At 34.4% G+C, this 17,440-nt stretch overlaps 1 protein-coding gene across 1 annotated transcript in view; it reads left to right on the top strand.

Annotated features, from left to right (window-relative positions):
• The window catches only part of CCDC7 (coiled-coil domain containing 7), a 364,544-nt gene that overhangs the window by 318,059 nt on the left and 29,045 nt on the right, over positions 1-17,440 (top strand). The window contains exons 29-31 of the mRNA XM_049096618.1: positions 2,906-3,025; positions 9,592-9,717; positions 11,828-11,920. Of these exons, the coding sequence (XP_048952575.1) occupies positions 2,906-3,025; positions 9,592-9,717; positions 11,828-11,920 (339 nt within the window). The remainder of the gene's footprint in view (positions 1-2,905; positions 3,026-9,591; positions 9,718-11,827; positions 11,921-17,440) is intronic.

The raw sequence follows: 17,440 nt of genomic DNA, 5'->3' as shown, positions 1-17,440 counted from the left end.
ACCCAAAGCCATCTGTAGATTCAATGCAATCCTTGTTGGTATTTCAATGAAATTTTTCCTAAAATAGAAAAAACAATCTTAAAGTTTGTTTGGAACCACATGGGATCCTGAATAGCCAAAGCAATCCTGAGAGAGAAGGACAAAGCTACAGGCATCACACTTCCTGTCTTCAAACTATGCAAAAATATAATAATTAAAACAGGATAGTACTGCCATAAAAACAGACCATCTACCAGTGGAACAGAAAAGAGCCTGGGTAAATCCTTATATATAAACAATTAATATTTGATAAGGGAGGCAAGAATACTTAATGAGAAACAATATTCTCTTCAATAAATAATGTCACAAAATTGGATATCAATATGCAAGAATAAAACTGAACCCATATCTTCTAGGGTTAACAAAAGTTAATTTGAAATAGGCTAAAGACTTATGTGAGATCCAAAACCTCAATACTTCTAGAAGAATACAGTAAAAAAGCTCCTTAATATTGATCTTATATTTTGGGCATTATATCAAAAGCACAAGCAACAAAAGCAAGAACAGGTGGAACATGAAACTAAAAAGCTTCTGATCAGCAAAAGAAACCATCAACAAAATGAAAAGGCAACCTACAGAATGGGAAAAATATTTTCCAACCATCTATCTCATAGTAAGTTAATACCCAAAGTATATAAGGAACTTATACAATTCAGTAGCAAAAAAAGAAGGAGTGGGGGAGGGGAAGGAGAGGGAAGAATAGTAGAAACCCCAAAACTAAACAATGCTGTTATAAAAGGACAGAAGATACAAATAGACATTTTTCAAAGAAGACATACAGATATCCAATGGGTACATGAAAAAATGCTCCACATCACTAGTCAAGGAAATGCAGATCAAAACTACAATGAGATATCATCCCACACTGGTTAGAATGGTTATCATCAAGAAAACAAGTGGTAACAAATGTTGGTGAAGATGTGGGGAAAGGGTAAATCTTATATATTGGTGGGATGTAAATTGATGTGACTATTATGGAAAATAGTACAGATGTTCTTTCAAAAATTAGAAATAGAGGGACACCTGGATGGCTCAGTGGTTGGGTGTCTGCCTTTGGCTCAGTGCATGATCCCAGTCTGGGGATCGGTCCCGCATTGGGCTCCCAGTGAGGAACCTGCTTCTCCCTCTGCCTGTGTCTCTGCCTCTCTCTCTCTCTCTGTCTCTTATGAATAAATAAATAAAATATTTAAAGAAATTATAAATAGAACTGCCATGTGATCTAGCAATCCCACTTCTCAGTACATATTCAAAAAAAATAAAATCACCCTTTCAAAGCAATATCTGCACTCTTGTGTTTGCTGGGGCATTATTCACTGCAGTATATTCATATATACTTCAAGACATGGAAACAATCTAAATGTCCACAGACAGATAAATATATAAAGACAATTTGATATAAAATATACAATGGAATATCATAGAAGGAAAGAGGGAAATTCTACCAATTGTGATGACATGGATGGAGCTTGAGATTAGTATATAAATGAAATGAGACATTTGTATGCTCTCACTGGTGTGTGGAATCTAAAAAAGTTGAATTCAGAGAAGCAGAGAGTTGAATGGTGGTTACTGGGGACTGCAGGGTGGAGGAAATGGAGAGATTCTGGTCAAAGGGTACAAACTTCCAGTTAGAAGACGAACAAATTCTGGAATCTAATGTACGGTGTGATGACTTTAGTCAACAATGCTGTATTATATACTTGAAAGTTGCTAGGAGAGTAGATCTTCAATATTCTCAGCATAAAATAATTAGTTATGTGAGGTGGTATCGATTTTAACTTATTGTAATCCTTTCATAATACATACACGTATCAAGTCATCACATTGTACACTTCAAACCTATGCAATGCTATATGTCAATTATATCTCAATAAAGCTGAGTGAAATTAAGTGAAAATGTGACTTAGAGGTACTGTAGAATATTATTTAGTATTGAAAAAGAAGGAAATCCTTCCATTTGCAGCAACATGGATGAGCCTGGAATACATTAATGCTAAGAGAAATAAACCAGTCACAAGACAAATAATGTATTCCATTTATATGAGATGTAAAAGAGATAAAGGGTATTAAAAGTACACTTACGTGATGAGTGCTCAGTAATACATGGAATTGTTGAATCATATTGTACACCTGAAACTAATATAACATTATATCTTAATCATACTTCAATAAAAAATAAAATTAAATAGACTAAAGGGTCTATTTAAATAAATAAAAATAAATTTTAAAAGGGTCAAACTTACAAAAGCAGAGAATGAAATGGTGGCTTCCAGGGGCTAGTGGTAGGAAGAAATGGGTAGTTATTCAGTTGACATAAAGTCAGTAATATTAAATGAATAAGTTCTAGAGATCTTCTGTACAACGTCATGCCTATAGTTAACAGTACAGTGTTATGTATTTAAAAATCATTAAAAAAATAAAAAATAAAAAATAAATAAAAAAAATAAAAATCATTAAGAGAGGAGTGTTGTGCTAAATGTTCTTACTATATACCAAAAAAGAAAACAAGAGAAGTCTTTTGGAGGTGATGGATATGCTTATTATCTTGATTGTGGTGATGGTATTGCAGGTGTATGCATATGTTTAAACTTATAAAAATATATATACATTAAATATGTGCAATTTTTGCATAGTAAGTATACCTCAATGAACTAAAATAAGTAAGATGCTATCACTGAACATAGAATAAAGACAAGGAAGAGAAAATAAACAGTTTATACAAACTAGAGCAATAAACAAGTGGCCACTCAATAAAATGTGGAAAGAAAAACATTATAAATGTGTAAATAAAGATTAGTACATGGTGTTTGGAGAATACCATATGAGTATTTAGTCTTCATGTAATCTAAAATTTTTTTAAATTTAGGAAAGAATTTATTTAAGAACAAAAATATGTTTTCACATCATCAGGATTTACTTATGAAGAACATCACAATGAATAAATTCCCAACAAAAGTGATCAATTTATCACCTTTTGACAATCAAGGTAAAATATATATATATACTTATATATATGTGTGTATACATACACACACATCAATGGTATAAAATAAGCATATAGTTACTTATAATAGTTTTTTAGTATGGTTTTTCATTTTACTCACTTTGTATCTTACTTTTTATTCAGAAATATTTTAGGTTAATCCTTGCAAGCCTAAAAATGAAATGGCTTTAGTTTATACTTTTGCTAACAGCATAATATTTCATAGTATAGAATTCTTTATTTAATCATTCTTCTATTAAAGGGAATTGACGTTTTTTAGCTTTTAACCACTCGTCAGTATGTCCATGAACATACATTGATGCTTATATTTATTTGGGAGAGTCCCAGGATTTTTAATGTTAAAAGATACTTCCAGGTTACTTTCCTAAAAGGTTACTAACATTAACATTTTCTCCAGCAATTGGAGGAAAAAATGCTTTTCTCTGCATAACTATTAGCCATACCAGAGGGTTTTTGTTCATTTAATGTATGTTCATCTGAGCTATTAAATCATATCTAAGTCTTTTTAAATGTTTTTCCACATTTGTTAATGTCCTTTTACTGCATAACTACCCCAAGACTATTTAGCTTAAAATAGTCATTCAGGATTTAAAGTTCATGATTCAGGAGTTAGCAATGACTGGTTTTGGCTGGCTAATTTATACATCTTTGATCACTTGTGGTTAATAGCTTCACTCACATGTCTGGCAATTAATTGGCTAGCTGTTATTTTGGGACAATGAGGCTGTATAGTCGGGGTTCATCAAGAAATAAAAACCTCACCAGTTGTTTGAAGAAAGAGCAAAAATCTAAAAACTCATTAAGTATAAAGTTGGTATTTAGGTAGCTGAGAGCTTAAAAGAATTCTAAAATAACATGGAGGAATGTCAGGAAGAAGTTGCCACTCCTCGGGCTGATGAAGACTTCTGAGTAGAAGATGCAGCTTTGTTGGTGCTGGTATCTCAGGAGGGTTCTTAGACATACTGCTGAAGAGAGAATCTTGCTGGCGTCTCAGCTGATGAAGCTTTAAATAAAACTGTTTTGCAAATATTGAGAAAACTACAGACCATGTCATGGAAAGAACTTCTGCTCCTGAGATAAAGAAACATTGCTGGGATGATGTTCACAGAGACTGAAAAGAGACACGAAACGCTCAGGAAGCCCACTGGTAGCCAAATGACAGAAACAAGTCCCTTGTTTCTCCTCTAAACTTGGAGTCTCTCTTTAGCATGCCTTGTTTGCATAACCCTAATTTGGAGTTAACTAGCAAAGTAAAAATAGGCTATCAGAGTCCTGGATCCAGTACCACCAAGCAGACTATGGAAGGATGGTTTGTGAGCTAAGAGAAAACAAACTTTTCAAGGACACAGATGTGACTTGGCCCCTAGTCCCTCATAATTCAGCTGATTAGCTTAAGAGTCTTCATGTTGTAATCTCAGGTTCTGAGAACAACATGTGAGCAAGCCCATTGTCCAAGCATTATACAAGCATTTGAAGTCTCTGCTTGCATTTGCTTTTGTTCCTTTTACTAAAGTCATAGAGCCAAGACCAGAGTTGTATGGGAGGATATGAATACTAGTAGTCAAGAATACATTGAGACCATTATTGAAACCAATCCACCACAGCATTCTCTCCAATTGGAATGGAGGGAATTCTTAATACCCACCCCATGCAAAAATGCATATGCTTTTCCCAGAACCTCACAAATTCATATTAAAATTTGGCCTTGGGGCCAGAGATCACAATTTTGTGACCTATAATCATTTTCAGAGGCAGCTCCTATAATCTGACTTCCTGCAAAACACACACATACACATACAGAATACAAGACAGGGATAGGATAGGCCTCACAGTCACCAGTCCCCTACGGAAATATACCAAAGAAAAAAACATAACAGAGGCACATAGCAGTAAATGATCCACACAGTCAGTTATCTTTTCCATCATTCAATTATATTTTAATTATATTATAATTTTCTCAGTAAAAATATGCAGGCAAAAAAGAAATGAATAGGATGTTGGGAGATCCTATGATGAAATGCAGGCTGAGGCATAAGAAACTATCACAAATGTCTGGCAATTGATGTCAGCATCACCATAGCATAAGATGTCTCTTGTTTTTGTCGCCTCATTCTCAACAACAAAAATTTGGCAACTATCCATGAACAAAAATGCCTTTGTCAAAGTTAGGGGATCCAGCATCAACACCAAATGATCTGGAAAAGCCCTGGCCACCTGTGCATAGGGTAATAGGCAGACAAACCTCCATCCTAGCTGCGGACTCTATAATAATAGCTCATGAATGGTTCCAACTCCTCTTGGCCACGGTCAGGGAGCACCTGGACAACACTGACTTGGGCAGTCACCCATAGACAAGAGGCTTTGTGCAGGTCCAGGTTTCCAGATAAGATGTTCCAAAAATCCCAAAAAGAAGTTTTTCTGTTGGAGCAGAAAAATAGTTTGGACACATTGGATTGGATAAGACTCTGCCTGCATCACATGTCCCCTGCAGGTAGAGCCGAGTGAGACTTTCTCATACCGTGATTTTCCCTTTGCAGGGGAAGAAAGAGCGGGCATCAGGCTTTTCCAGTTGTGAAGGACACCACCAAAGCATCTAGAGTACTAAATCGTGGGGTGAGGGGAGATCAGGAGAATGGCAGATATGATTCTCAGAGAGCATTAAAGGGATGTAGTTTCTACTGACTATGTTGTGGACTCCCATCCAGAAGCCCACCCATGAACTGCTGGGAAAGCCTCACTTGTAGAATCCCCCAACTGGCTTGTGGGACAGGATTGTCTCACCCACACCTCCCTCAACTCTGCAGCTAGCTCCCAATCCAGAGAAAATATAACAGCTTAAGAATTCGGCCACAAGAGGGAACATTCAAGGTTCCAGAAAACCTCAGGATTTCTTCTAGCAGGGCTAATAAAGGCAGTTCTTTCCTGGAAGAGGTAACTGCTCCTTCAAATGTAATATAGCAACACAAAACTCCAAGGAATGTGAAAAATCAAGGAAACGTAACACCACCAAAGAATTATAAGAATCTTCCAGTACCAAATCCAAAGACAGAGGTCTAAAATTTACCCTACAAAGAATTCAAAATAACTATTTTATTATATGTAGTATTAGAAATATATAAAATATAATTATGTATTATTTGTATATAAAATATAAAGTACATAATAGAACTTTAAATATATATATATATATATAATACTATACTATTCAGCTATAAAAAAAAAGAAGGGAATCCTGCTATTTGCACCAGCACAGATATGCCTTGGAGGAATTATACTGATGTGAAACAAGTCAGACAGAGAAAGACATCTACAATGTGATCTCACTCATATGGAATCTAAGAAGAAGCTAAACTCATAGAAACAGAGAGTAGAGTGGTGCTACCAGAAGCTATGGGTTGGGGGAAATGGGGAGATATTGGTCAAAGAGTATAAACTTTCAGTTAGAAGATGATAAGTTCTGTGAACCTAATGTACATCATGATGAGATTATAGTTATCAATACTGTATTACATGCTTGAAAGTTCTAGAAGAGTATTAAATGTTATCACTACAAAAAGGATATGGTTATTATGTGATGTAATAGAGGCTAACCAATACATTGTATACCTCAAAACTACACATATTTTTGTCAAATACATCTCAATAAAGCTGGAAAAAAAACAAAAACAAATGAATGACATAATCTTACTGTCAGAGGTAGAGAAAAATGAGCAGTTTGAAGTAACTGGAAAAGAGTGCTTTGAGTGGATACTGTAAGGCTAACACAAGCAACTACAGAAACATGATACTCTAGTTGGTAGATGTGTTCCTCAGAGAGGTACAGATTAGCAATTATTTTCTTAAAATATTTCAATGAGTCATAAATTTTGTATCAGAAAATTTGCCCCATCTTAGTTAAATGAGTCAAGGTATGAGTCAAGGATTTTAGTAAATTTACCGAGGTCTACAGTCACCATCTTAATTCAGTTTTAGAACATTTTCACCATTCCTGCAAGATCCCTAGTGATAGTTTAGTTAAGTTACTTCCCACTTCTGGTCCCAGGTGACCACTAACATGCTTTTTGTGTCTATCAATTTACCTTTTCTGGACATTTCACATGAATGGAATCATACAAAACATGATGTTTTGTGTGTAGCTCTTTTCAGTGAGCATGGTTTTGAGCTTCACCCATATAGTAATGTATCATATTTCATTTCTTTTTATTGCTGAATAGTATTCTCCTGTATGGCTGTAAAATATATTCTTTATCCATTCATAGGTTGATGATCATTTGGGTTCATTTGACTTTTTGGCTCTAAGGAATGCTGCTCTGAATATTTTCATGTTGGTCTTTATGAAGACGTGTTTTCATTTCTCTTTGGTGGCTACCTAGGAGTAGAGTTACTGTGTTGTTCGGTAAACTTATGTTTAAATATTTTTTTTAAATTCCAAACTGTTTTTTAAAATGCCTGTGCCATTTTACCTACATACCAACAAGGAATGAAGGCTTTTACTTCTTCTAATCCTTGCCATCACTTGACTATTGTCTGTCCTTTTGATTATAAACATTCTGTTGCATATGCAATGGCATTTCATTGTGGTTTTTATTTATATGTCCTTGAAAGATGATTTTGGACACCTTTTCATGTGCTTATTAGCCATTTGTGTATTTCTTTGATGAAATGTCTTTAAAAGTTTTTTGCCCATTTTTTAAGTTCTTAAAACTTTAAGAATTTTTTATATATTCTGGATGCAATTTCCTTATTGTATACATGATTTATAAATATTTTCTTCCAGTCTAGAGGTTGTATTAACTTTCTTAATGGCAGTCAAAAGTTTTGAATTTTGATGAAGCCCAATATATTAATTTTTCTTTTATGGATCATGCTTTTAAACTTGTATCTCAAAAAGTATTGCCTATTTAAGATCTCAAGATTTTCTATTTTTTCTAAGAGTTTTATAGTATTGCTATTACATTTAGGTATGGAATTTATTTTGAGTTAATTTTTGTATATAATGAGAAGTAAAGTTTCAGGTTCATCTTTTTGCAAGTGTCTATCCAATTGTTCCAGAAACATTTGTGAAAAGAGAATCCTGTTTCAGTTGAATTGCCTTCGTAACTAGTTGAAAATCAATTAGCTATAATTAGAGTTTACTAATTATAGCTAATAGTCTATTAGCTATAATTAGTCTCAGTTCTGTTCCTTAGACCTATTTGTCTATTACTGTGCTATTACCATACTGTTTTGATAACACTTTATAGTAAAATTTATAATTGGAAAGTGAAATCTCTATAGTGTTATTGAACTTTTACAAATGGTTTTGGCTATTCTAAGTCTTTTGAATTCCGTATAAATTTTAGTTTAAGTTGTTAACTTCTGAAAAAAAAAAAAAAACCTCCTGAAGAACTGATAGGGATTATATTGAATCTATATATCAATTTGAAAAGAATTGTCATCTTAAAAAATATGAGTGTTCTAAGAGTTCTGGTTCAAGATGGTGACATAAGAGATTCCCAAACTCACATATATCAATTACTAAGTTGTCTACTAAAACTAATACAGTGGCATATGTCAGTCATATTTCAAATAAATAAGTTCTAATGTATGAACATTAAATTTATTTATTTAGATTATCTTTAATTTCCCTCTACAGTATTTTATAACTTTCAGTCAAGTCTTTCCCCTCTGTTAAATTCATTAATATTATATTCTTTTTTGATACTATTGCAAATGAAATTGTTTTCCTAATTTAGTTTTGAAGTTATTCAATGTTCATGTATAGGAATGAAATTGAGTTTTCATTAATATACCCAGCAATACAGTTTTAGGTAGTGGTCTTTTTAAAAAGCTAATTGAAGAAAAGAGTTTTGAAAAGATATGTTACATTTATAGTTTCCCATATGATTACCTTTAAGGTGCTTTTTATTTCTTCACGCAGATTTAAGTTACTCTCTGGTATCATTTTGTACCAGCCTGAAGTATTTTCTTAAGCATTTCTTTTAAGATATTTTTGCTAATATAACAACAAATAGTCTTGGTTGTTTTTTATCAAGGAAGATTTTTGTTTTATCTATTATCTATTATTATTTTTGAAGAATAATTTTTCTGGATATTAAATTCTTGGTTATGAATTTTTGCTTTCAGCACTTTTAAAATATTATCCCACTGCCTTCTGGCCTTCACTGTTGTGACAGAAAGTCAGATGTCAATTTTAATAGCTTTATCAATCTATAATTCACATACTATATAGTTCATTTATTTACAGTGTGTAATTCAATGGCTTTTAGTACATTCACAGAGATGTGCTTTCATCACCATGTTCGATTTTAAAACATCTTCATTATGTGAAAAAGAAATCTTCACACTCCCAGCCATTATCCACTAATCTAATTTATGTCTCTATAAAATTTACCTATTCTGGACATTTCATAGAAACGAAATTTATAATAGGTGGTCTTTGTGACCTCTTTTACTTAGCTCTTATTTCTAAAACTGTCCTTAATGTACCAAAATTAGTTATAAATGTAATCCAACTTACAGTTAACATACTTTCTAAATATTTCTAGAATTACCTTATGAGTACATCTCACCCCATGTGACTGAACCTCCAAAAGCATATCATAGAACATCTAGGATTGGGTCATCCAATTATAAAGCCATCCATCTTCGTTCACTGAATAAAGAAACTTCAGGTAATGTATAATGTGATTTTTTTTAATTAGTAAAGCTTTAATTATATGGAAACAATCACATCATACTAGCTATAGTTATATAACCAGTTTAGCAAAACATAGATGAAAGTAAACACTGATTAAACTTATCTAACATATATGCATTCTTAGTGAATGAGTAGTATCCCTGGTATAGCTCTTCTTCCCTGCCACCACTAAATTGGAGCTCCGCATTTTTTCTCAACCTTACTTTCTTTTTTTTATTTTAAGATTTATTTATTTACAAGAAAGAGAAAGAAAGAGAGCACACATGTGAGTAGGCAGAGGGAAGGAATCTCAAGCAGACTCCCTACTGAGCATGGAGCCCCATGCAGGGCTCAATCTCAGGGCCTGAGATGGTGACCTGAACCAAATTCTTAACTGACAGAGCTACCCAGGTGCCCCACTCAACCTTCTATTCTTGCTCACTACTATAGATCCTGCAGGTAGCTGAGATAATCCATTTTATAATCTTCTTTTTTAGATTTATATATTCCCCTTTTGTCCAATCCCAGGTAAGGATCTGCAATACAGAAACTCAACATGAGGTAGATTGGAAAGAAAATAAACATTGTTTTCCCTTTCTCTTCATTACTATCTCCCCAGCTATCTAATCCATTAATATCTAGGAACTAATTTACAGATTCCATTTCTTATCATTGCTCCAGAGGCATTATATAATCATCACCCTAGTATATTTCCTATAGATACTGGGTTTGAAGGTTTTTTTTTAATGTAGATTATTTTTCTGTGGTCTATTATATTCTCTAAAGCCCCAAATAAATATATAATTATTATATTTTATCAAGACTTTTGCCAATTTTTCATTCTCTGTGTCTTTATCTCTTAACGTTATATCCGTTGTCTACCTTATACCATTCTGTGGATATGTAATTCAGAGATAAAATAAATTTGACTATTAACTGAAATAAGGCATGATTAAGCAAACAAGTCTTCTGTAGAATTAGAAAAAATAATTATAATATGTTCCTTATGTTCAGATAAGCTACCCTTTTCTTCTTACTAACTGCCAGACAATGAGATCAGTAATCTTACAGTATGTTTTAGTCAAAGTAATTGATTTTAGATTCACCTCCTACTTCATATCGCCTACAAAACTGCTTCCCATTTATTAGTTCCTAGTTTACCTACAGTTTGGGTTTTTTTCTAAGCTAAAGCTTTCTCTTTGATGGAGTGTTAAGTATAAGCAGTAAGAGTGCCTTAAGAAACAAGAAAGAGAAAGAGAATCAGAACTAACAAAAAGCCTGAATAATCTACTACCTAAATTTCTACACCATGATTAAAGAACAATAATAGTGGATCTCTTTTATGGTGAAATAGAAATGATTCTATTATAAATGTTTTTATTTTCCATCAAACCATCAAGCCTTTTAATCTGAAAATAATGACATAAATATTTTTTAAGCAAACTTGCCTTCAGGAAATGGAAGAATTCAAAATGTTTTATCTCTGTAAGAAATATATTGTAGAAACTCATTGTATTAATTTAGTAAATTTTTCCCACTAATTTTCAGAAAACACGATCTAAATGCTCCACATTCTGCTTTTTATTTTAGCATCTTTTTCTTCAATTGAGCATTTTGAAGCTGTTTTCTTTATTACATAGTTTTGTTTTTAACAGTGTTCAAAATATGTATCTTAACAATAGTATTTCTAAACATTTCTACCTCCATTAACACTAGATTGTTCACTGTAGTTATTTACCAATTTTAAAATAAAGACATCCTGTTTTATATAAAAAAAACTGTATATGAGAAATTATCAATTTCATTGTTTAAGTCTTATTTTATTGTAATACTGAAAAGAAAACTCTTCCTCTGGCATTTTTATATACAGTATTTCTATTATTTCTTTTTCTGGGTTTGAACTCTTACTGCTTTTATTTATAAATATCAAATACCCAGCAAGGAAAAACCAGAAATAAAATATTTACATTAGTAAAGCTGTTTTAAATTATTTTTAATAATTTAAAGAAACTGTTTTTGAAGTGTATTAAGATTATTTTACATTTTTAAAAGTTGAAATCTGATCTTTCTAGGATAATTTAATAATATTATTTTCATTTTTTTAGGGCATCGAAAAGATTCTACCTCAAAAAAACATGTTGACTTTACAAATAATCTGCTTTCTGTGATCTCTACAACTAGAAAACCTATCTACAAAGGTAAAAAATTACTGCTATATAAAGACAAATGAAAAAACTTTATACTATGTTTCCAGTGTCTCTATTTACCAATTACCTGAAACTTATAGGCCCCCTTCACCAGACAATATTATAAGTCAAGTATATTTTTCTAAACCTTTCTTCAAATGTGTGTTTGACACACACATATACACATCTATATATGTGAGTTTGCTGGTTCTGTACATAATGGAATCACTTAGATGGATCCTACTCCTCTCCAATCCAGGTAAACTGGTACTATAGATTTATTTATATCTCACACCTTTAAGTTGCTTCATGATATTCTATAGTGTGAATGTGCTATATTTTATTCAATCATTCCTCTAAATGAATGACATTTAGATTTTTATCAAAGTATTTTTTGCTACTACAGGCAATGGTACAATAAATATCATTGTACCTATATATCTATATTGCAGTGATTTCTATAAAACAGAGCATGTAAACATGTATTACATTAAAGGTATGTATATATTTTTATTTTAATGTATAAATAAAGGTATGTATTTTATTTTAATGTATAAATCCAAATTACTTTTCAAATGATCATAATTAATAATTATGCTAGCAAATTCATGAAGGACTCATTTCCCAGCATTGTAGCCAGCACTAGACTTTTAATAGATTGAAAATGTTAATATTGTTAAGATATCAATACTATGCAAACTGATCTACAGACTCAGTGTAATACATATCAATATCCCAGCAATGTTTTTTAAAGAAACAGGAAAACGTATTCTAAAATCCGTATGGATGGATGCCTGGCTGGCTCAGTGGTTGAGCCTCTGCCTTTAGCTCAGGGTGTGATCCTGGAGTCCCGGGATGGAGTCCCACATCAGTCTCCCCATCAGGTACCTGCTTTTCCCTCTGTCTAGGTCTCTACCTCTCTCTCTGTCTCTAATGAATAAATAAATAAAATCTTTAATAAAATAAAATAAGATTCGTATGGGATCTTAAAGGTCCCTGAATAGTCAAAATAATCTTGAAAAAGAACAACGTTGGAGGATTCACACTTCATTATTTTGAAACTTACTACAAAGCAACAGTAAACAAAACAATGTGGTATTGGCAAAAGAGAGACATACACAGTAAGGAAATAGGTAGGGAACAAAGAAAAAATATCACATATATGGTCAAATGACTTTTGACAAGGATGTTAAGACCACTCAATGGGAAAAGGAGAATGGTACAATATATGGTGCTGGAGAAACCTGATATCCATATGCCAAAGAGTGAAATTAGATCCCTGCCTTATAACTTACCTTACAGCTTAAAATAGATGAAATACCTAAAACTAAGTGCTAAACTATAAAACTCTTATAATAAAGCAGGAAGAAATCTTAAAGACACTGTATTTGACAATAATGTCTTGAGTATGACACCAAAGTAACAGTCAAACAAAAATAGGCATATTTTATCACAATTTTAAAATTATCAAAAGACAAGATTAATAAAGCAAAAGGAAATCCACAAAATGAGAAAAAATTATTTGCAAATCATATATCTGAATAACAGTCAACAACCAGAATATATAGAGAACTCTTAAGATTCAACAATGAAAACAAAAAACTTAAAAAAAAACAGTGAACAAAGGATTTAATGGACATTTCTCCAAAGAGGATATACAGATAGCCAATAGGCACATGAAAATATGGTAAACATCACTATTTATTAAGGAAATGCAAATCAAAACCACAGTGAGATATCACTTCACACCCAGTAGGATGACTATTATGAAGACAAAGAAGGAAAAAAATGAAAAATAAATAAATATTAGGATGTGGAGAAATTTGGACTTTTATGTACTATGGGTAGGCATGGTGCAACTACTATGGAAATCAGTATGGTGATTCCTCAAAATATTAAATAAAGCATTATCAAGTGATTCAGCAATTCCGATCCCAGATATATGCTAAAATAATGAAAGCAGGGATATGAAAAGAGCTTTGTTTATGGCAGCATCATCCACAATAGCCAAAAGAGAGAAGCCATTCAAATGCCCAACAGCGGTGAGTGGACAAAAAAATATGACATATGCTTGTGATGGAATATTATTCATCCTTAAAAAGGAAAGAAAATCTGATACATCATGGTATAGCATAAAACATGGATAATAATGGAAGACATTATGCTAAGTTGAGTAAGCCAATCACAAAAGAACAAACACTGCATGATTGCACTTACATGAAGTATCTTAACATGGTCAAATTCATAGAGACAGTAAGTAGCATGATGGTTGCCAGGAGCTGAGGAGAATGGGAATGGAGAATTTTTTTAATGGGTGCAGTTTCTATTTTGCAAGATGAAAAGGTCTGAAGATCGATAGTGGTGATGGTTGCATAGTGTGAATGTACTTAATGCCATTGAACTATAAACTTAAAAATGGGTTAAATGGTAAATTATATATTATGTATATTTTACCATAATTTTAAAAATAAATTACAAAAAATGCATAGTAAAAATGTTTTATCTTCAATGAGAATTATTTACATTCAATGAGAACTAAGCATATTTTAATATTTGAGCTATTTTAATTTTTTACCATGATTCATCTCTTTATATTCCTTGCTTATTTTTCTGTTAGTTGCCTTTGTTATTGTAGAAGTTATTGTAGAAGTTTTTTGTGTAATAGGATTTAAAATTTTCTATCAATTCAAATTTCAGAGAAATTTAAGGAATTCCAGAAGGAATTTTCATATAATCTATACCCAGGTTCATTACTTTTTTATATACTGTCTTTTTGTCTTATCATCTTCCTTATATTCGTATATATGTGTGTGTGTCTATCATAAACAGTATTTTTTCTGAACTGTATAAGGGTAATTTGGAAGAAAGTGACCATGTTATCTATGTATTCTGTTATATCTAGGCGTAGAATAAACACTAAAAATAAATGAAAAGAAAATAACAATGTGATTATTAGTTAACTCACCACACTCAGGCTAGGGACAAAATACTGCCCACAGAGGGCACAGACAGTCTCCACAGACACCTGGCCTGAACGATAGACAGACAGAACACAACAACAGAGCACATACAGCACACACCAGAGACATCCCCTAAAGTGCTGGGCCCTGGACACTACATCATTTCTTCCTCATAAGACCATTACGTTCAGGAGCAAGAGACATAACTGGCTTTTCTAACACAGAGAAGAATGCTGAGACTTAAACAAAATGCCAAGATGGAGTAATTCATCCCAAACAAAAGAACAAGATAAGGCCATGTCCAGAGTAAGTGAAAAAAATATAAGTAACATACCTGATGGAGAATTTAAAGCAAAAATCATAAGGATGTTCACTGGGCTTGAGGAAAGAATATAAGACTTCAGGGAGGCCCTCACCCCAGAGATAAGAGTTAAAAAAATCAGTCAGAAATGAAAAATGCAAGAACATAGTTTGGAAATAGGCTGGATGCAGTGAACACAAGATTGGAAGAAGCAGTAGGGTGAAAAAGTGACATAAAAGAAAATAATGACACTGAACAAAAAGAGAGAATAATTATGGAACATGAGAACAGACATAGGGAACTCAGTGACTCCATCAAACATAATAACATTCATATTATAGAAATTCCAGAAAAAGAAAAAAAGAGAAGAGGGGGCAGGAAATTTATTTGAGGAAATCATAGCTGAAAACGTCCTTAACCTGAGTAAGGGAAAAGACGTACAGATACATGAGAAACAGAGGACCACCAACAAAATCATTGAAAGCAGGCCAACATCAACACATATTATAATTAAATTTGCAAAAGTATAGTGATAAAAGAAAACATTTTAGGGGTGCCTGGGTGGCTCATTTGGTTAAAGGTCTGCCTTTGGCTTGGGTTGTGATCCCAGGGTCCTGGGATCAAGTCCTGCATTGGGCTCCCTGCTCTGAGGAGAACCTGCTTCTCCCTCTGTCTCTGACTCCCTCTCTCTTTCTGTCTCTCATGAATAAATAAACAAAATCTTAAAAAAAAGAAAAGAAAACATTTTAAAAGCAGCAATATTAAAGAACACAGTAATATAAATGCAAAAGTAGCTCCATAAGGCTAGCTGGGAATTTTTCTTAAATATTTTATTTATTTATGAGAGACACAGAGAGAGGGAGAGGCAGAGACACAGGCAGAGAGAGAAGCAGGCTCCATGCAGGGAGCTCAGTGTGGGACTTGATCCCGGGACTCCAGAATCATGCACTGGGCCAAAGAGAGGCACTCAACTGCTGAGCCACTGGGCATCCCAAGCTGGAGATTTTTCAGCAGAAACTTCTCAAGCCAGAAGGGAGTGAAATGATATATTCAAAGTGCTGAATGGGAAAACTTTTCATCCAAAAATGCTCTACCCAGCAAGGCTATCATTCAGAAAAGAAGTAAAGAATTTCCCACACAAAAACTAAAGTTTGTGACCACGAAACCAGCCATTCAAGAAATACTAAAGGGGACTCTTTGAGTGGAAAGGAGAGAATACAAATGACAGAGATAGAGAAATGATAGAGAGGCGGGGCAAGATGGCGGAAGAGTAGGGTCCCCAAGTCACCTGTCCTCACCAACTTACCTAGATAACTTTCAAATCATCTTGAAAACCTATGAATTCGACCTGAGATTTAAAGAGAGAACAGCTGGAATGCTACAGTGAGAAGAGTTTGCGCTTCTTTCGAGGTAGGAAGATGGAAAAAAAGAAATAATAAAAAAGCATCCAAGGGGGAGGGGCCCCACGAGGAGCCAGGCAAAGGCCCCCAGTGAGAGCCTCCAGGTCGGAGAAGCCCAGTCCTGGAAAAGCAGGAGCTTTACCAATCTTCCCGGGAAAGGTGCTTGCAGGTAACTAGGGCAGGATCCAGGAAGGGCAGTGGAGCCCCCAGGGTCCCGGGGTCACTACAGAGGAAGTGCGCCCCGGGGGAGAGCGAGCCACACACAGCGGAGTTCCCTAAAGGGCTGCAGCGCGTGCCTCGCAGAGCCCGGGAGCAGCTCAGGTGGCAGCTCCGCATGGAGGGAGCTGTGCTGAGAGAGCGCGATTCCAGCAGCACAGGCCCTGGAGCCCAGGGTGTGGGGAGACACAGCCCAGGATCAGGCAGAGGCCGGGAGGACACAGAACAGTGAGGATGTTCCTGCCTCAGGGTGACCCCAAGCTGTGCAGATTGGCACCCCCCTCCCCCACTCCCGGAGCATCCAGGCCCCTGCAGACTGGGAGCTGCGGTAGTTACTGCGGGAGCTGACTCCAGGGCTGGAGAGCTGGCGGCCGCCACTGTTGTTGTTCCTCCAGGTGTCACCTTGTACCTGGGACTGAGCAGGGGCCTCACAGTATAAATAGCTCCCAAGGAGCCAAGCACCTGGCAGGGTGCTGGGCAGCTCCCCCAGGTGCACACACCTGAGAATCGGCACAACCCACCCCTCCCCCAGAAGACCAGCTATGAACAAATCATAGCTGAGAACTTCCCTAACTTGAAAAGGGAAACAGGCATTCAGATCTAGGAGATAGAAAGATTCCCCCTCTAAAATCAATAAAAAACACTCAACACAGGG

Source organism: Canis lupus, chromosome 2 (assembly GCF_003254725.2).
Source record: "Canis lupus dingo isolate Sandy chromosome 2, ASM325472v2, whole genome shotgun sequence".
Taxonomy (NCBI): Eukaryota; Metazoa; Chordata; class Mammalia; order Carnivora; family Canidae; genus Canis; species Canis lupus.
This window is presented reverse-complemented; position numbering and strand designations above follow the sequence as displayed.